The sequence below is a fragment of the Peromyscus maniculatus genome, chromosome 1, assembly GCF_049852395.1.
Source record: "Peromyscus maniculatus bairdii isolate BWxNUB_F1_BW_parent chromosome 1, HU_Pman_BW_mat_3.1, whole genome shotgun sequence".
NCBI lineage: Eukaryota > Metazoa > Chordata > Mammalia > Rodentia > Cricetidae > Peromyscus > Peromyscus maniculatus.
The window spans coordinates 163,001,893-163,022,177 of NC_134852.1; the positions used below are offsets into that span (position 1 = coordinate 163,001,893).

Genomic DNA, 20,285 nt, shown 5'->3' on the forward strand with positions numbered 1-20,285 from the left:
AGGTCAGAGGAGAGATGAGGTCAGGGGAGAGATGGAGGTCAGGGGAGAGATGAGGTCAGGGGAGAGATGAGATCAGGAGAGAGATGGAGGTCAGGGGAGAGATGAGGTCAGGGGAGAGATGGAGGTCAGGGGAGGGATGAGGTCAGAGGAGAGATGAGGTCAGGGGAGAGATGAGGTCAGGGGAGAGATGGAGGTCAGGGGAGTGATGGAGGTCAGGGGAGAGATGAGGTCAGGAGAGAGATGAGGTCAAGGGAGAGATGGAGGTCAGGGGAGGGATGAGGTCAGGGGAGAGATGGAGGTCAGGGGAGGGATGAGGTCAGAGGAGAGATGAGGTCAGGAGAGAGATGGAGGTCAGGGGAGAGATGAGGTCAGGGGAGAGATGAGGTCAGGGGAGAGATGGAGGTCAGGAGAGAGATGGAGGTCAGGGGAGAGATGAGGTCAGGGGAGAGATGAGGTCAGAGGAGAGATGGAGGTCAGGAGAGGGATGAGGTCAGAGGAGAGATGAGGTCAGGGGAGAGATGGAGATCAGGGGAGAGATGGAGATCGGGGAGAGATGAGGTCAGGAGAGAGATGGAGGTCAGGAGAGAGATGGAGGTCAGGGGAGAGATGAGGTCAGGGGAGGGATGAGGTCAGGAGAGGGATGGAGATCAGGGGAGAGATGAGGTCAGGAGAGGGATGGAGATCAGGGGAGAGATGGAGGTCAGGGGAGAGATGAGGTCAGGAGAGAGATGAGGTCAGGGGAGAGATGGAGGTCAGGAGAGAGATGAGGTCAGGGGAGAGATGAGGTCAGGGGAGGGATGAGGTCAGGAGAGGGATGGAGGTCAGGGGAGAGATGAGGTCAGGAGAGAGATGAGGTCAGGAGAGAGATGGAGGTCAGGGGAGAGATGGAGATCAGGGGAGAGATGGAGGTCAGGGGAGGGATGAGGTCAGAGGAGAGATGAGGTCAGGGGAGAGATGAGGTCAGAGGAGAGATGGAGGTCAGGGGAGAGATGAGGTCAGGAGAGAGATGAGGTCAGGAGAGAGATGGAGGTCAGGGGAGAGATGGAGGTCAGGGGAGAGATGGAGGTCAGGGGAGAGATGGAGATCAGGGGAGAGATGGAGGTCAGGGGAGGGATGAGGTCAGGAGAGGGATGGAGGTCAGGGGAGAGATGAGGTCAGGGGAGAGATGAAGTCAGGAGAGATGAGGTCAGGGGAGAGATGGAGGCCAGGAGAGAGATGGAGGTCAGGGGAATGTTGCTGGAGAACTTCTCTCCAGGTCCCACTGCCAAGTCCCGCCAGTCCCGGATCCCACTTACAAAATAAACACACAGACTCTTACATTATTGAAACTGCTTGGCCATTAGCTCAGGCCTATCATTGTCTAGCTCTTACTCTTATATTTAGCCCATTTCTATTCATCTTTACTTTGCCACGTGGCTCGTGGCTTACCAGTACTTTACATCTTCCTTGTCCTGGCGGCGGCTCCAGGCAGTCTCCTTTTCCTTCCTCCTTCTTCAATTCTTTTCTCTTTTTGTCTGCCTATACTTCCTGCCTGGTCACTGGCCAATCAGTGCTTTATTTATATAGAGTGATATCCACAGCAGGGGAGAGGTGGAGGTCAGGGGAGGGGTGGAGGTCAGGGGAGGGGTGGAGGTTAGAGGCAGAATGGAGGTCAGGGTAAGGATGGAATCCAGGGAAATGATTGCTGCACCCAATAACGGAGACTGTAGGGCTGGGTTGGGGCTTAGCTGCAGCTCCATGCACAGCCCAGGTTTCCAGAGGGATGCTTGTATGGCTATGGAGGAACACGGCATGTTTGTTCATTTTTCTCAGCTCTGCTGTATAAAACAACACAGGAAAGCTGATGCCGTGGAGAGCAGTGTCAGGGGAGGATTTCTCGGAAGCTGGTGACCTCTAGGAGGCAAACGGCATCGAGGCATCGACTTCCAGCCAGGATGGCTGGGCTCTTCTGGGTCATCCATATCCTTACCCAAGAAGACCCTACCTCCTGACCCTCCCGGAGACTCCAGTCCACTTGGCCCCTCCAGCCAGTCTTCCCACGCATCTTTCCTACCCTGGGCAATAGCTTGTGAACCGAATCAGGCCCCATAGCCCCACCCAGGTGGCCTTGACCTACTTCGAAGACTTTTCTGGGCTTCCTAGTTCTCACTGAAGACAGGTGAGGCCAGGAAACGGCAGCCCGGGGTGAGGACTCACCACGGCTGTGGGATGTACCTTGCCCCTGACGTTCTTTTTCTCCGGCCCCCTCCCCTAGCTGCTATTTTGGTCCTTCCTCCATGATGGTGCGGGGTGAGCCTCTTTTCATGTCAGGATGCCAGGCCCCCGCCACCCCGTAAACAGCTGAAGGATGTGGTAGGAGACAAACTTTCCACTAAGATGACTTTGAACCAGTTCCTTCACACAGGGGCTCCCCTGCTCCTCCCAGCCAAGGGGACCCTATCCCGTCTCACCAGGCCAGGCCAGAGTATCCAGGTCATCTCTAGAGGGGTCCTCGAGGAGCAGCCACATTCCAGGGTCCCTGTCCGCCTTGAGGACCCTCCCAGGGGTCCTCATGAATCTGCAGAAGTGGCAACCGTATACAGGGAGATGGAGAGTGGAGCTTGTCGGGTGTACCCTGAGGGTGAGTGTTCGAGCCCCAGAGCCTGGTGGCCAGCCTGCCAGGGAGGGAGCCTCAGATGGCGCTCACACAACAGCAGACACAGACTGGAGCCTCTAGCGTGGACCTTGCCACCCTCAGGAGGCCACTCAGAGTGTCAGCCAGGGCCTGGCCACATCATGCCAGGCAGCTAGACATGGGGCGAAAGACTGGTTCCCAGCCTCAGTTTCCTCCACTGTTCAGTGGGGCCGGTGCCCAGGACAAGCAGGTGTGTGTGAGCTCGGGACTGAGCTGCCGATATCAAAGTCACTGTCAGCGTCTCTGTTAAGGCCGGGGGCTGGTGGGGAAGAAAACCACCCCTCACACCAGTGAACACTCTCTGGACCCAAGACTTGCTCCAGTCTCCCCCCTGTCCTCCATCTCCAGTCCTGGCCTCTGAAGCTCTGGTGCTCTGAAGCCACCTCCCCAGTGTCCCTCAGACAACCTCTCTCCTACAGCAGCGATGTTCCTCAAGTTCCCTCCTATCAAATCACTCCCCAGGGCCTCAAAAACAAGGACCCACACCCCTGGGGAAATGACACAGGCCTCGGAGACACTTTCTTACCTGGAGTCCCTGTTCCTGGACTACAGGTGGCAAATTTGGCCGCCTCTATGAGTATTTTTATTTTCTTATCCAGCAAACTCCTATACATCCCTCAACAGCCAGCCCAGTTATCCCCTTTTACCCCATTTTCTCCCACCACACCCTTTCATGCACTGGTTTCTTCTCTGTCCCCACGGCCACTGTAGCAATGTGGTGGTGTCCTGTGTAGGATGGAGATGGGTGACGTCAGCGCTTCGGGATGACGCTTCCATTGAGACTGTTCAGTGCTGGCTTCAGTCTAGAAGTTTCTCCCCAAAGCCTCGGATCAATTCAATAAAATAACCAGTTTGTTTCAGGCCGTCACAGGTGAGAACCGAGTCGTTAGTAACTACAACCCTTCCAGCATGGGGAGATGCCCAGGCTCCGGTGACTTTTTTATGCACACCCAGCAGTGTGCCCAGGATGGAGAGTCTGAATGGGCAGAACAGGCCTGCCTCCTAGGCTTGTTTGGGAGCCAGGGGGTGCCAAGCAGTTCACTGAGGTTCCTGTGGGTTGGACCTGAAGTGTCCTCACCATGTAAGGAAGTGGCTCCGCATTGGGCCTTTTGAGTCAGGAGGAAAATCTGGGCTACCTGCCAAGCTGTGTGGCTTCTGGCTAGCCACTCAACCTCCCTAGTCTCTATTTCTTTGTAAGTAGTGCAGCTAATCCTTTCTCAGAGTGCCCTTATCACGGTGGTACGAAACTACATCCACCTGGCAAATGCTGCTTATCTCCATTCTCTGTCAAGTTTATCACCATCCACAACCCAGACTGTGAAGTCCCTAAGGGTGAGGGCCAGGCTCCATCCCTCTCTGTGCACACAAGACCCAACGTGGAGCCTGATTCCCGGTGCATGTCAAATCGTCTGTGTCCCTGAGCTCAGCTTCCAGGAGGGTGTGCTGCCCTAACGGAGTATCTGGTGTCCCCACTTCCCCCACTCAGGGCTCCAGAGTGAGGCAGGAGCCCCCGCTGGGCCTGGTGGCATGGCTCTGGCCACACAGGGACAGAACAAGTATGCCGGTTACTGCTCAGCCTCAGGAGCCATACTCAGGCATGTCACATTTTAGTGGTGTGGCCTTGGGTGTGACACTGAACCTCTATGAGCCTCAGCGCTCTCGCCCACAGAACAGGGCTGGCTTGAGAACTGGACCGTCCCCAGGCTCAGTTTCTTGGAGTCCTCGTTCATGTCTAACTATAGACTTGACGGCCGTTCCTCCCCAGCATCATTGCTAGTGCTACTGACCCTGCAGGACCTGCTCAGGTGTCCCCCTTCCCCCAAAGGCCTTCCTGCCAGTGCTCACACAACTAGTTCAGGGGTTCTGCTGAGTTAGCGAGGCCTCCACCCTCCTTTAGGGGCTCCAAGAATCGGAAAGGCCCTCCCCATCTCTGCAGCGACTCCCTTTGCCTGGGTGGGATTCCCGAGGGCTCTGTCCCACACCAGACTCCTGAGGCCTTTTCTAACTCAAGGTCCTACATGAGTGGAGGGGAAACCGCTTGCTTTGTCAGGACGTCCCTGCCGGCTGCTCCTTTGAGCTGGCTGCTTAGGAACAGGGGCAGGAGAAAGCAAGATGCTGGTCCCATCCCCTCTCCTCTGCTACATGACCTCGATGCCCAGAGACTAGAAAGTAGCAGGAGAGACATGTCAGCTGTTCCCATTTCTCATGGACTGGGGGGATCTGGGCTTAGAGAAGGTGCTCCCCCCCCCAGGGACAAGACCCTCCCACCCTCAGTCCCTCTCCTCCCCATCCTCCTAATATAAGACTTTATTAACCTAGTGTGGGGGCATTGGATGCAGAACCCTTGACCCAGTCCAGCACCAGTGATTTTTCTTTCTTTTTTTTTTCTCTCGTTTTTCGAGACAGGGTTTCTCTGTGTAGTTTTGGTGCCTGTCCTGGATCTTGATCTGTAGACCAGGCTGGCCTGGAACTCACAGAGATCCGCCTGGCTCTGCCTCCCGAGTGCTGGGATTAAAGGCGTGGGCTACCACCACACAGCTCCAGTGATTTTTCTATGCACACCCAGCAGTCAAGCGTCTTTGGACCAGAGAGGGTAAGCAGCTGGCCTGAGGCGGCACGGGATTTATGGCATGGCTTGGCACCAGGAGTAGAGCTCAGACTGTGGAGCAAAAAGCTTTTCCTGTGGTTCATGCCAGGAGAGTGCCCCACCATGAAGCTTCAGCTCCTCCCTTTGGAATCCCCCAGCAGTGGTCGGGAGACTTGGCTGGGAGGTACCACAACAGGAGACTATTGGGGAATATTATAAAGGCCACTCCACGTAGTTAAAAGGAAGATTTATTTAGTGGATGACTTACAAATGAAAGAATGGATAGGTCGCGGGGGGTCTGGGGAAGGCGTATAGCAATCCAGCGGTGTTCTCTGGAGCTCTGCACAATCAATCTCCACCATCCAGGGTCCAGGCGCAGAGAGCGCGCCCCGAGCGAGCGCTTGCCCATCCAGCTCTCAGGTTTCCAGCACCTCCCCTCGCCCGGCCTCGTAGGCGTGACAGTTGCCAGAGTCTCAATGGGGGTTGGAGCTTCCAGATCCAAGCTGGAATGACTACCTACTACAGGAGACCACATCCTGGGACAGTTGCCCCCCAGAGTGCCTGTGGCTGGTACAGCAAGGACAGGAGCGGAAAGCAGGCCCATCAATCAGCACCACAGCTCCCAGAAGGAGGCTGGATCCACAGTCCACAGGCAGCATTCAGCAATGGCTGCAGCCAGGCTAAAGTCACCGGCGTGTGGGTGAAATCTCAGACATGCAGCATGGACCTACTACTCTGTCTGGAGGGGGGCCCTGGGCTGTCCAGGTGCAGGCAACCATGGGATGTGGACAGCCAGCTCCTCTGGCAGAGCCAGCCTGGCCCTCAGGCCTGGGAACAGTTGGGCAGCTCCCATCTGCCCTCCATCCTTTGCACGGCACTGGCCCGGCTCTCCTTTCCCTGCATTTGGCTGTAGTACCAGGCCACAGTGGATGGCAGGCCCTCATATTCCCACCCAAATGGATCAAAGCTGCCTCTGCTTTGCCCACAGCTAGCATGGAGCTCCGGCACAGTGTACTCAACTGGGCGCCTACCAACAGTGTCAGGGGAAGGTGGCTGCTCTTAGGCTACCTCTCCCTTGAGAGTATTTTATGGGGGCGCTGGAGCACCGGGCTTACCTCCTAAGGCAGCTGCAGGGGGGACATGAAGCAGTCCCAAGTCCCCAACTAACCACAGGATGCCCATATCTCATCCCTTGGGGAACAACCTTAAGGAGTGTGTCCAGATATCCCTCAGGACTGAACCTGGGTGGCCAGAGCATCTGTACCTGTGCACGATGTTGCCTCCTTCCTTAATCCTTACTGGAGCCTCCAGAACATTTCACTGCAAGGACCCTTGAGGAAACGTATGCCGCCACATGCACACACGTCCGCACAAACAGCCCGGAGTTTAAGGAACTGTCACGACACACCTCATTTTCACTCAGCAGTCATTTAATCTCAGGAACTCAGGACAGGCCACCACAGCCTGGCTGGAACCCTCCAGTTTTCTGAGGCTGCGGGGAGGTCCTGTTTAAAGTCCTGCAACAGCCACATTTACCCAAAGTGTTCTTGTCAACCCAAGGGAATCTGTGGGGGACTTATGGTGGCCTCTAGCCCTTCAGGGTAGACCCCTGTACTCTTGCCCCAACTGAGCTGCCTATCCCTCGGCTCTGGGACTGGGCAGGGACCCTCTATAAGCCCCAAGGAGCTCAGAATAATGTTCAGTTGTCCAGGGATAGAGATGGAGGTCCAGCCAGTGCCCGTGGTGGACTCAGAGACCTCTGGTTGACAAGGACTGGCCTCGGCCTGAGTGGGTGGGAGCATGTGTTTGTCTTGGTCGCTCTCAGCTGACAGGGCCCAGGAAGCCGCACCCCATGCTAAGTGGGTGCTTCTCTGATTGCATTCAGACAGCACAGCCTTCCTGAGCGATAATAGCGGCACCTGACCCAGGACCTATCTTGCGGCAGTGGGTGAGCTGCTCAGCCCCTCGGCAGCCTCCTGAGACTTAGGATCAAAGTACCTGATGAGGCAGAGTGAGCTGAGGCCTCAGGGTGAGCACGGCCCTCCACCACTGCTACAGGTGGCCAGACCCTGCTGGCTCAACCCAGGGCTCAGTCAGTGCTCACACCGTTGGCCATGCCTTAGGCTCCAGGTTCCTACAGGCTGATGGATGGGCAGAGGATGAGGAGCTGGGAGAATGCCCTTCACCTCTGCTCGGGGCCTCAGCCTCTTGGAAGTTGATGGGTGGTAGAGCAGGAGAGTGGAGGGAGGGGCCACTCCTAAGCCTCGAGGACCCAGGCTAGGCTGCTCCAATGTCATCGTAGTCCTCCTCTTCATCAGTGGAGTCTGGTTGGGGATCAGGGGGGCCTGTGGGGCCAGGAAGATCAGGTCAGCAGCTGCCACCATGCCACGGGACAGTGAGCAGGCCTGTGTCCACCCCCTACCCCAGCCCCTGTGGCACCCATCTGAAATCATCTCATCCTCTTATTTACTGCTGCCTCCAGCCAGAGCCTTGCCTAGTCCAGCGCTGAGGTTCCCAGGCTGCTGCATGGTGGATGAGTGCATGCTGGCAGCCTTACCACGACTGACGCCTCCCCTATGTGGTGCTGCTTGAATGCCTCCACTGACAGTGAGCTCACTTCCTTTTCCAGAAACCTCCGAATATTTCTCCATCCTGCTCACATCCCCCACCCTACCTCTGCCCCAGGTACCTGGACATTCAAACTGCTCCGCTGGAGGATGGTGGGGTGGTGGCTGGAAGTTCTGGTACCACTCTCCAGATGAGGTGCTGGAACTGTCACCATCTGTGGTCCCTGCTGCAGACCAGAGCCAGTTACTCTGTGCCAGGAGCCAGCCTGAAGACTCGGGAGAGCCAAGTCTGGAGCTAGGCCAATGAGGAGAGGCCCCGAGAGGGGAGGACGCTTGTCCAAGGTCATACAGCCAGCTGGCTGCTCAGAGTTTGGGCTCTATGCCTCTTCTGGGTAGGTTGGACATAGGACCGGGAGCTTGGGAGGACACACAACTACCTGAAAACATTGCCTGGGACCCAGCCAGTTCCAAGTTGGGGGGCTGCTCTGCGGGGGGACTCCTCTCGGAAGAAAACACCTGGGAGTTCCATGGAGGTGGCTCGCTGCTGGGGTTGTTGCAGTAACCCTCCCCAGAGGAGGTGCTGGACCCGCTGTTGTTCCTCACGTGGTACTGAGAGCCCAGAGCGGGAACATCCGTCACACAGGGTCTGGGGTCAGCGGCTGGGATGTGGGACACATGCAACTCTTCAAGTCCTGGGCCAGGAAAAGGGAAAGAAGGAAACAAGAGGCCTTTAAATTAGACTTCCAACAGAACTTTCTGCTTATGAGAATGTTCAGGCCAGAGACACTAGTGGAGAGAAATTTCTGCTAGTGCGTGCTAAGGGGAGCCGAACTACTGAGTTGGGAGGCAAGGTTGGCACCTGGCTTATCTTCTTCAAGACCCACCCACTCTGGACTCACCTTCCTCCAAGGGTGGCATCCGAAACCTGTTCTGCTGGGCCTCCTCCTCTGTGACCCGATGTCTCTGGGAATCTGCAGGAAGCAGGGTGAGCGGAGGGATATGAGCTCTGTCTCCTACCAGGAGCCTGGAGGAGGATGACTCTGACTGGGACAGGGCTCGAGTTTCATCTGGGGTATCTCAGGTCTACGGTGGACCAGTGTGGGGACAGGTGGCTTCTGGGTAGAAACCTGGTCTCCCCGCCCACATTCCATGCCGCAGATGCTCCTCATAAGGATGTTACCAACTCAGCTCACCCTTGTGCCCTGGTTGGTCCAGAAATGGGCTGATATTTGACCTGGGTGGCACTTCCTGGGGTGGAAGAGAAGCCACCTGGCCCGGAATCATTGTACCCTGTGCAGCTTTGAGGCTCAGGATCAGGCTTAAGAATGAAGGTCAGCTCTCTGAAGCCTGACAATGACTTTGAGTTCCAATGTCATAACATTTGGGGCACAACATCACACTTTATACACCTGGGCTCAGAGGTCTCACTGTATCAGAGTGGCTACCAAACATCACCCACGGGCCACTGGAGGTGGATCCTCCTCTGGGATCCCCCCAGAGGCCCTGAGTCAGCAGATGGAGGTGGAGCTAGCTGCCACTGTCCTGTGTCCATCCTGCCCCTGTATAACCCTCAGCTACCTCGGTGGAGGCTCCCTGCCATGCCCCGATTACAGCTAGCAGGCTAGTGGAGGGATGGAGGAAGGGTGCCCTTGTAGTCATGGCAATGACTCATTCTGCACCATGTGGATAAAGGCAAAGTCCTAGGGACTTCACAGCAGTATCAAAGGAATCTCCAGCTTTCAGGACTCTGATATTCGGGAGGTTTCTGTCACACGTGGCTGAACTCTGGTACTAACTTGACTGTACAGTAGGTATAAGTGGGGCTCCAAGGAGATCCACAGAGGTGTGGGACCCTCTGGACCCATCTGCCACCCAAGCACTGCCTGGGCCCTGATGCGAGTGCGGTCTTCCCTGGTCCTATTCCCAGCAGGCTGTGGGAGCGCTAGACAAACTGACTAAGAGGCATGAGCTGGCATAGCGACAGAGGGGCTGGGCAGGCCAGAGTAAGATGTGGTTTGGGGATGAGTGTGTAAGCATTTGCCTGAATTGTGTCTCACCTAGACCCTCAGAGTTCGCACAAACGCAGCATCCTTGGATGCACGTGCAGGGCCTGGTGACGGCGTTGAGACCGTCCGAGATAGCACAGGAGACAGTCCTGTGAATAGACAGATCTCCAGGGTCACAGGACACTTGGAAAGCTCTACTTTAGGACCATTCAGAATCAGTCCAGGGCAGCAACAAGGAAGTCCTGTGAAAGCCTTGTGGGCATCCACAGGTGCCCTCCTGCAGGTCCCAAGCCCCTGGAGCCAGCCCAGCACTCACTGTAGAAGGTGGTCAGGGCCACAGGCGGCTGGGAGCTGAAGTCATAATGCTCATAGTCAGAGTCGGAACTGGAATCTGAGTCCTCAGGGACCCGGGGCTGGATGAACAGCGTAGGAGCTGGGGAGAGAACAGAGGATTGGGGCACAGGGCCCAGCACTGAGGCTGGCAGAGTGCTTAAAGGGGGAGGCTGAGAGCCCAGTAGCAGGGACTGGGGGCAGAGTAGCAGGTGACCCATTTTGTTTCACAACACAGTGAGGTCAAACTCAAACTCTTTGGTGGCAAATCATGTGTCCTGAAGTATATGTGACTGATCCCCCCCCCCTCCTCTGTATGTGTGCGCGTGTGTAGAGGCCAGCCCAAGAGATAGCAGCAGCCTTGTTTTTGTTTGTTTATTTTAGGTAAGGGCCTCACTATGTAGCCCTGGCTGGCCTGGACCTGGGTCAATAGAGCTAGCCTTGAATTCACAGCTATCTGCCTGCCTCTGCTTCTGGAGACCTAGGGTTAAAGCCACGTGCCACCAGCCGCCATACCCTGCACCACACTTGGACAGGCTCGCCTACTGGGACCTGGAGCTTGCTGACTAGGCTAGATCGGCTGGCCAGCAAGCCCCAGGGATATGCCTGTCTCAGCCTCTTCCAACACTAGGATATCAGCCTCATGCCACCATGCTCAAATTTTTGCATGGATACTGAGGACCGAATTCAGGTCCTCCTGTTTGCAAGGCAAGCACTTTAACCGACTGAACTATCTCCCAGTCCTATTTATTTATTTTTTTTTAGTCAGAGACCATGGGAAAAAAAATTAAGTTCCAAGAGAATTTTCTTTCTTTTTTAAAGATAGGGTCTCCTGTAAGCCATGTTAGCATCATACAGCCAAGATGCCCCTGAACTGCTGATCCCCCTGCCTCTACCTCCCATGTGCTAGCATTACAGGAGTGCACCATCATGTCCGGGTTGTGTGCTGCTGGGGATTGAACCCAAGGCCTGTGTGTATTAAACAAACACTCGACTAATGCAGCCACACCCCAGCCTTTGTTCCCGGGTGGATGGTGATGGGCTCAGTGGTGCATCTGGTCGGGAAGCATCTTGAGACCTGACCTCACATATCTACCAGCTAGTGAGCAGAGCTAACATCTCCTCTGAGAACTAACACCCCGAATACTTGGCTTGTATTTGCTCAGCACTCAAAAGCCCAGAGCTGGAGCAAGGCTGAAGTAGAAAGTCATTTGTCTGCTAAGCCCGCGAGGCCGTGAACGGCTCAAGGCAGCACAACCTGTGCACGGTCTGGCCTGGGTTCCTTTCCTGCCGGTGCCGCTCTGACCTCAGACCCTCCAGAGTCCGCCCTCCCCGTACCCCCCTTGCCTTCCCCCAGGGCTGACTTCCTACCTTCTTTGGGAATGGTGATGGGGACAGCATGGTAGTTATTGGCTCCTGCTTGGGTGCCAGTGGGCAGGAGCTGGTGATTCGCCGAAACAGGGAGGGCTAGGGGAGGGAGGCAGAGAGCCTATGCATCCTTTTCACTTTTTCTGTCTCCCAGCCTTTCAGGTTCCAGGTTCAAGGACATCTCCTTCACCCCACACCCGACACAAACGAGTTTGCTTCTCCTCCACTAGTAGGCTCCACCGCTGGGCATGCTGGGAAAAACCCTTCCCACCCCCAAGAAGTTCTCCCAGGCCTGAGCTGGGTGGTCCTTGCAGGACCACACCCGCTGGGGCTCTCCCACACCTCACGGACCGGGGGATGCCTATACCTCCCAACCGCTCTTTCCTGTCCGGGAGCTCCAAGAACATCACACTTACCATATTGTCCTTTTGCTCTCAAGAGAAGGACAGCTATGAGGATGAGGGAGACAAGGAGGAGACTCCCCAGGACAATACAGAGAATGAAAAATGTCGGGTCTCGGGACTCCCTGTCCTTCACGCTCACTGGCACAGAAGATTCTGGAAACAGGAACCCCAGTTCAGGTGGAAAAAGAGACGGACGTGGGCCCCTTCTACACCCTTCCTTGCCTCTCCACCTTGATGAAGCACCCCCACTTTCCCTGTCACCATTTTCCTCCTCCCTTTTTATTCAACTCTTCCCTTCGGCCTTTAAGTGCCTCATATACGGCAAGTGTTCTGTGAGTGTATATTAAATGAGCAATTGACTAAATGCATTTACTGCCTGAAATTTTCCTCTAGCTGCTAGCCCTCAGCTCGCTCCCCCCCACCCCCAGCTTTCAGCACTTAGTCGTTTTTCAGCAGTCATTTAGTACCACTGTGCGTCAGGCCTTATATCCTAGGGTCACAACGTGGTGACATTAACCCAGGCCCGGAGCCTCTGCCAAGTGGGGAGATACAAGCTGGGCCACATGCTTTGGCTGTGTCTGCTTCCCCAGAGGAAGACGCAACACTCCTCAGTCCTCACCTTCTCCCCTTTCCTCTCTGGCTGCTGACAGGATGGTTTGGGCGAGGAAGGGAAGGTAGATTTGGTACCCAGAAGCAGTGTGAGGGGATGCTGAGATGTGGGGGCTCTGGGGTATAAACCCCAGGGAAAACCCTGGGGCTAAGGGAAGTGTTGACAATGGACCCCCACCTGTCTCCAAGAGGCCCAGCCTCTCTTTGCATTTTGGAGTAAGTGGGGCTCTCCACCCCGACTCCAAAAGGGGGCGTGGGAGCTGCAAGTCCTGCCAGCCTCGGTCTATAGCTTGGGCAGCCCCGAGCATCTCACTCCTGTCTATGCTCTTTATCCACAGCCAGGGCCTCCGGCAGGACTCGGTCCTTCAGTCTCTCCCCCGGGCCCTGTCCTGCCCCATCTTGAGGCTCTGAGGCAGGATGCAAACGATCCAGGCAGGGGGAAGGGAACCCAGCCAGTGCTGAACTTCCATATGGTTCTTACAGCACAGACCCATTCTAAGTGTTAGAAAACTATTTCATTAAATAACTTCACAGCAGATGCTGAAAAAGATGTCTTGATCACCATCCCCAAACTCAAGGAACCTGAGGCTCAGAGACGTGAGGGCACAGAGCTAACACACACAGCAGGGATGCGAGCCCCAGGAGCCAGCCCTGGTGCTGGCCAAGCTGCATGGAGCTAGCACACAAATCTGGCACAGGTCTGGAAACAGAGTTCAAGTTTGGAGTGCTGGCCAACGGGGCTGCTGGTACCCTAACTCTGAACCTCAATGTGTTCCTCAGGTTTTAGAGAGGTTTCCCTCAGTCGATTTGGGGGAGAGCGCTGAACAGCTTGGGAAATAATGGAGGAGGGCCCTAGACCCCATGCCCTCAACTGACTGGTGCTCTTGGTGCCCCAACACCTGGCCAGGCCAGGAGTGTGGCACCCGAGTGGTTCCAAAGCACTTAGGACCTCTCTGGCTCACAAGGAATGTGTGTGTGTGTGTGTGTGTGTGTTGCTCACATAGGTCCTATATGGCTGTGGTCCTATAGGCAGGATGCCCCCCAAGGGACTAGTTCATCGGTGGGATTGGGGGCCCTGGCCATCAGTTGTCCCCAGACAGACACCCACGAGTGTATGAACACACACACACACACACACACACACACACACACACACACACACGTAGGTACCTGCATTGCTAGGATAAGCTACACTCACCTATCGTGACTGGAATTCTGGAAGGCCCTTCAGAAGTGGACAAGTTGTGTCTTCGGGAGCCTGTTGAAAAGTACCACCCATTTACTTAGTGAGTTCACTGGGTACCTGCTGTGTGTCAAGCCTTGTTCTAGAAACTGAACAAAACAGACAAGTGCCCTGGAACCATGGAGCGTTCCCATTGTGGGCATGAGGGTACAGAAACCGTGCCCTGGAACCATGGAGCGTTCCCATTGTGGGCATGAGGGTACAGAAACCATGCCCCTTTCAGTGAGAGGATCCCTGGGGAGCTGGCTGGGAAGATGCTTCAGTTAGAACAGGACAGATAGAACTGTTCCTTCTTCCTGTGTAAGCTGCTGCAGACGCTGTGTGCTTTCTCCACTCAACTTTCAGTTTGCTCTTTGGGACCCCAGGAGCTAGAGAGCTCTGTCCTCATTAACGTAGTCCACACCCCCTCTAATGGATCTGCTTCCTGACTTGTGGCGCTTACACAGCTCATTAGCCATAGCATCTCAGTCTCCAGGTACCTGGAGGAGCATCCTTTATTCTGAAGCTACAGAAGTTGAGGAATTACCCCAGTCCTCCTGGCTGCCAAACAGCAAAGCTGGAACTTGGAGCCAGGACTCTGAGCCCCACAGGGAGGCTAACACTGTGTTCCTGCAGGTGGGAACCTCACTTTCATACTATAATGCCTCTGTAATTGGAAAATGGCCTCACTATGTATGATAGCATGTCAAGAGTCTGGACAATATTTATTTTTAGTTTCTTTCACCACACCAGGATTTTTGGTGTCTCTTTTTTCCCTCCCTCCCTTCCTTCCTCCCTTCCTTTCTTCTTTCCCTGAGGTGCTGAGGTTTGAACCCAGGGTATCTTGCACACTAGGCAAGTGGTCTACCACTGAGCTACACCTCCAGCCTGCATTTATTTGTCTTTATGATACATAAGACACCGATGCTGTGACTTGCCACTGTGGCCTCAGAGCTGGGAAGTACAGTAGAAGCCACCTTCTACCTTGGGTGTAAGACTGAACTGAAATAAGCTACTGAGAGCTCAGCAGTACTTGGCATGTGGCTATAGAGCTAGATGCTGTCTCACATGTTATTACCATCCATGTTTCCTAATCTGATTTTTCCCCCGCAACCATCACCTTTGGGATAGCAAACTGGCTTCACCTACTGAACCATTCCAGTCAACAGGTACCAGTTACTTAGCACATAATAATGACTTCCTTGATAAATACTTAATCCATGCATGTCTGAGTTGAGCATCTTACAGGAAAAAAACAAAACAAACAAACAAAAAAAAAAACCACCAAAAACCAAGAAAACATTCTGATCCATTAGTAATGTCTGCCTGAGCACGGTAAGGGCAATGGTCTTTCTTGGGCCAGTGTCTGTCAGTTGCTAAGCCAACGATAGACAGAGACAAAGGTGAAACTTGTGGACTAAATCTAGCGGTAGAGGGGCTGGGGACGGAATACCTGAGCAGATGACTCTGGCCGCCAGGGACTGTCTGCATAAGTAGGAGTTGTTGAACCGCCAGGAACAGTTGCTGAGGGTGAGCTCCTCTCCTTTACAGGAGTAGTACATTCTACCTTTCAGGGAGTGTGGCAGCCCCCTGGGCCGATCCACCTCTGATCCACAACCCAAGGAACGGCAGAGCACTTTGGCCTCAGAAGGGTACCACTCGCTGTCACACACAGTGCTCCAGACCCCTCGGAACTGCACCTCCACCTGCCCTTCGCAGGAGTCAACACCTCCAGTCAGGCGCCAGGACTGGTGCTCTGTGGGCAGGTAGGTGATGGAGTCATGCTATGATGACATTTGGGGCCCGAACCCCCGCCAATGCAGAGATGGGCCCAGACAGCCCTATGTGTTTTCCCTCTTGCATCCATGACCCCTCTGCCCACCCCACCGTCTCTGGCCAGCCCTCTGGTGGGACTCTAGATCCTGGCTGTTCAAAGTGTGAGCTGTGGACAGGCAGGAGCAGCTGCATCTGGGGGTTGTTACTGATTACTAATGATGCCATTCATTGCTGTGGATCTAAACAGGCGGGACCAGAAACCCTGGTCTCTAATAGTTCAACGGTGGGGGGGTGGGGCAGACGGGACACTCCCTGCCTTCAGTCCAACTCCCACTTAGGATGTCCCATCACAAATAGGTCACCTCCTTCAGACTCACTGACTGACCTGAGCATATCACTCCTGCGTCCTCCTTGTGACCGCAGTACTGGTCTCCAGGCAGCCCCGGACAGTCCCACAGGTAGGTCTCGGTTCCTGAGCAGTTCACCTGGTCTCGGTGGATGGGTCCTTGGCCTGGGGTGAAGTGCAAGCCGGCCAGCGCCTGCACTGCCCAGCCGCACCTCAGTTGCTTACAGACCACGCCCGCGTCCTCCAGGTCCCACGTGTCATCGCACACTGTTCCCCATTCACCATGCTCCAGCATCTCCACGCGGCCAGCACAGCGGCTGCCACCATCCACTAACCGCACAGCCTGGTTCTCTGAAAAATGGGAGAGTTATGGATGTTGGGGGTGGGGCAGGAAGAGTGGGGAACTGGACTCAGTGGGAGTGGCTGTAACCTGGAGGGAGGATTGGGAGACCCCTTTAAACTGAGAACCCAGTGGGCTTGGCTTAGAGATTATGTAGATGAGCAGGAGGAGGAACTAGAGACCAGAAAGGCAAGGCCTTGAGCATGAGTCTCAGCCACCAAGCCTCGGAGCAAAGGCAGCCTGGGAATATGGCAAATTTGTCTACCTGGAGGGAAGAGTGAACATACATCCCAATCAGGAGGGATACAGGGAATAAACAGAGATTGGGTTAGGATAGGGGACCAAGTGGATGCTTTGGAGATCTAGCTGGGGAGGCGTCTGCAGGCCACATCTGAGGCGATGCTCAGATCTGGAAATTACACGGTTAGGTGGGGCATCAATGTGGAACCACTTGAGTTTACATGACTTGGGAGGCTGGCGATGGAAGTCTGGAGACCAAAGTTTGGCTGCAGTGGTTGAAGCCTGAGGTGTGGGGTCGGTAGGGGGCAGGCACATGTACCTGCACAGGTGACCCACACCAGCCTCTTGTCGCTGCTGCATTCACGGTCCGCCACCTGGCAGAGCTGCCAACTGGCTCCGCTGCACTGCACGGTGGGTGCGGTCGCCCACGTGGTATTCCCGGCGCTGCTGATGTTCCCAGAGGTGGGCCCGGCTGGCAGCTCCGAGGTGGGTGGCATCAGGTAGGTAGCCTTCTCCAAAGTGCCACAGCCCAGCGCTTCGCACACAGCCTCTGCAGTGAGCCTGTCCCCGTGCACCATGCACACGGGCTCCCAGGATGCCCCCAGGAGAACCTCCACGGACCCGCTGCAGCGACTGCTCCCGTTCGCCAGGCGGACCCCCAGCTGCTCCTCTGGAAGGGTCAAATTTGAACTGAGACCTCATTAGCTCTGTGTGCCCCCATCTGGGAACGGGGGTGAAGCCGACTACGGGGCGGGGGCGGGGGGATCCAACTCTACACTGTTCCATGTGTGAGAATTAGGGGCTGGGTCCCACAATCCCCGCTCTGGTCCCCCTGTCTCCAGAGACACCCTTTTGTAACAGAAAAGGCAAGGTTCTAGCTCAAGGGCCTTGTTGGACCAAGAGTCCCTTTCCTGGTCCCTGGGCTGCGCTGAAGGTACTATCTTGTCACTGTTATAAGGGTGACTTTCCCATAGGAACCTTTCTTAGGTCCTAGGGACCTTCCTACAGGAAGGACCTGTCTGTTTCTGCTCCCCAGAATGCACCCCACTGCTTGCTCACAGCTCTGCACAGAGTAGGGCCCCAATAATCACATGCAGAGAAAAGAAAGACGAGGCTGACGTGGTCATCACCCCACCACAAACCCTGGCTTGCTCTGCACAAATCCCTCAAGCGGCTTGTGGTATATATGAGACTCTCAAATACAGGCGTTCTCAGACCGCAAGGAGAGCCTATTGGGACCTCGGTTCCTGGGCCAGGAGGAAGAGGTGGTCTCCGGAGTCAGAGGGTTTCTTTGGTACCTGAAAGTCCACTGTCTTTTCTTATTCTCTCAGACACAGTCTACTTGGTCTCAGAAAGTTGACTGCAAGGCCTGGGAAAATGGTTCACTTACTTGGGTCCAAGGGCACATTTGTGGTGCTGCCGTTTCTGTGCTGGCCAGAGGGGAATGGAGACGAGAGGCCTGAAATGAACCAGCAGCAGCCAGGGTGGGTAAGGGAGCTGTAGTCTGGGGGCCCTAGAGATGCCCTAAGGACAGGAGCCTGCTGAGGCTTTTGGGAAAATGTGATTGTCAGGCTGGGGAAAACTCTTTCACTGTGTGGGAAACCACTGAGCTCTAGAGTGCTTTCAGACACAGAGAAGCTGACTTTCCCTGTGTTCCAGGTCTTTGCATATCACAATCCACTGACTCTCAGCAGCATGGTGAAGCGTATGGTTAGCGGTCCCACTTTACAGATCAGAAAGGGAAACCCAAGTGATAAAAACGCATTGCTGGGTGAGGTGCTTTGTCCCTTGGGTGCCACTGCTGTCCACTCTGTCCAGGGAGGCTAACCTCAGCATCTGCCTAGGGCTTTGGGCTTCTGCTGGCTCCAGGGCTAAAAAGAGAAGGAGGACAGCAGAAACATGGTGCTTGTGCCCCTGGCCCCTCCCTGTGAGGTCCCTTGAGCAGGCTGCCCCATTCTGAATGCCATTGCTTCTCTCAAAGTAGAAACCTCTCCTCGACTGTCTCCCTCTGGTTCTCCCTGCTCACTGTCCTGTTTAAGGCCCAGGGAAGTCCCGGGACAGCACCCCTGGAGACACAGCCCTTCCTGTCTAGGATCCTCCATCCCCTGTGACAGAAAGTAATCAGGTCTTTAATTGCCAGTCTTCACCAGCTCCCTCCTTTGCATCCCAGCCTAACCTCCAGGGGGAAATGACTCAGAATTCAAAGCACAAACTCCACAGTGACTGCGATATTCAGAGGGAGAATTCAGATGTGCCTGAGTGAAGATTGCAGAATTGTGCAGAATTCCAGTTCCCATAGCAATGAGCCCAGAGCTGCAGTGGGGCTTTTAATATTTCTGCATATGCAAGGGGAGTGAGAAGAAGGGAGGGTTGGCCCGGTGGCTGGGTGGAGGGGCTATGTGTGAGCGTGTTAGCATGTGATTGAGACTGTTTGGATTCATCTGGTCATACATACAAGTGTGTGTATGTAGCCATGTTCGGGGCAGGGGGCGGGGCTTCAGCTCCTTTGGTACTGTCTCTCTCTTGGGGTGGACAACCACTCTTTTGTGCCTAAAGGTGCACGTTATTTCTCCTAGACAAGAAAGTCCTGGAGGGCAGATCCCAGGTAGGTCATCCAGGACACAGTGTTTGTGGACTGGCTGACTGAATGGAAGTGTAAACCGGAAGCTGCCAGCTCCCAGGAAAACTGTCACCAGTTTATTGAAATTGGCTGTACTCAAACACTGTGGGCTTGTGTTACAGCATCATCCCATCCCTGGTTGCAAGAAAGGACCTGGCTTTTTGTGATCTTGACTGTCTTGCTGTAGGAACAAAAGCAGATGCTACCCCAAACCCCCCTTCCCCCCCAGTCTCTGTTCACAGAGACCTTAGGCCAGGAAAGTCTTTCCTCCTGTCACCAACACTTTGGCCTCACAGTTCTCATTTCAAACTGGATCACTTTTTTTCTGCAATAAAACTTTATGAAAAGAAACTTTTGCCTTTCCCTGTGAACTTACTTTGTACCATTAAGAAGTCTGGACCCAAAAAGGTTGCTGGATGGGAGAGACAGCTCAGCAGGTAAAGGCGATTGTTGGCAAGTCTGAGGACCTGAGCTCAGCCCCCAGGACTCACGTGGTGGAAGGAGAGGACCAACTTCAACGGCTTGTCCTCTGACCTCACTCCCATACCGTGGCATGAACACACATAAACAAATAGGTATAGTTTTTTGAAAAGAAAACTAACAAAGGAGTCAAAATGTCTGCCCATGGGAGAACTGCTTGTCAAGTCTGGTCTGCTCATAGAGTGGCATCATATGCAGCCCTTTAAAAGAAAGAGAGGAAATAGTGGCACACTCCTTTAATCCCAGCGCCCTGGAGGCGGAGGCAGATGGACTTCCGTTTGAGACCAGCCTGGTCTGCCTAGCACATTCTGGGGGCAGGAAAGGACGAGAAGAAGGAAGGAGAAAGAGAAATAGAGCCATGTTGATCTGAGGGATTTTCATGCTTTATTAAGTAGAAAAAGCAAGATGCAGAGAAGAAACAATGAAGGAAAAAGTTTCGTTCAACAGCTGTACTTAGCTTAATAAAGTAGTCGTGTGTAAAAGGTATGTATGTGAACAATGAGAAGACACTGAAACACAACGCACCTTTTATGCTGCTTGTGTGAAAGAGATGGCAGGTGTTACCACAAGCATATCAAAAATAAGGAAAGCCCTGAGGCCGGGGGTGTGGCTCAGGTAGCAGAGTCAGAGTTGAACAGGCCTTGAGTTCCATCTTCTGCAGTGTGGTAACCCCAGCACTTGGGAGGTGGCCACAAAAGGATCGGAAGTTTAAGGTC

At 54.6% G+C, this 20,285-nt stretch overlaps 1 protein-coding gene across 5 annotated transcripts in view; it reads right to left on the reverse strand.

The window, feature by feature from the left end:
• Positions 1-6,673: 6,673 nt before the first annotated feature.
• The window catches only part of Cd6 (CD6 molecule), a 38,033-nt gene continuing 24,421 nt past the window's right edge, over positions 6,674-20,285 (reverse strand). The window contains exons 2-13 of one of the 5 annotated variants that reach the window (XM_076559883.1): positions 17,860-17,928; positions 16,789-17,139; positions 15,929-16,240; positions 15,221-15,523; positions 13,744-13,803; positions 11,949-12,089; positions 11,536-11,631; positions 10,151-10,267; positions 8,728-8,799; positions 8,266-8,520; positions 7,951-8,055; positions 6,674-7,606 (exon numbers count right to left, since the gene is read on the reverse strand). In XM_076559883.1, coding sequence (XP_076415998.1) covers positions 7,539-7,606; positions 7,951-8,055; positions 8,266-8,520; positions 8,728-8,799; positions 10,151-10,267; positions 11,536-11,631; positions 11,949-12,089; positions 13,744-13,803; positions 15,221-15,523; positions 15,929-16,240; positions 16,789-17,139; positions 17,860-17,928 — 1,949 coding nt within the window. In that variant the 3' untranslated portion in view covers positions 6,674-7,538. The remainder of the gene's footprint in view (positions 7,607-7,950; positions 8,056-8,265; positions 8,521-8,727; positions 8,800-10,150; positions 10,268-11,535; positions 11,632-11,948; positions 12,090-13,743; positions 13,804-15,220; positions 15,524-15,928; positions 16,241-16,788; positions 17,140-17,859; positions 17,929-20,285) is intronic. The other 4 variants (XM_006993838.4, XM_076559902.1, XM_076559897.1 and 1 more) reach the window with 4 other exon arrangements.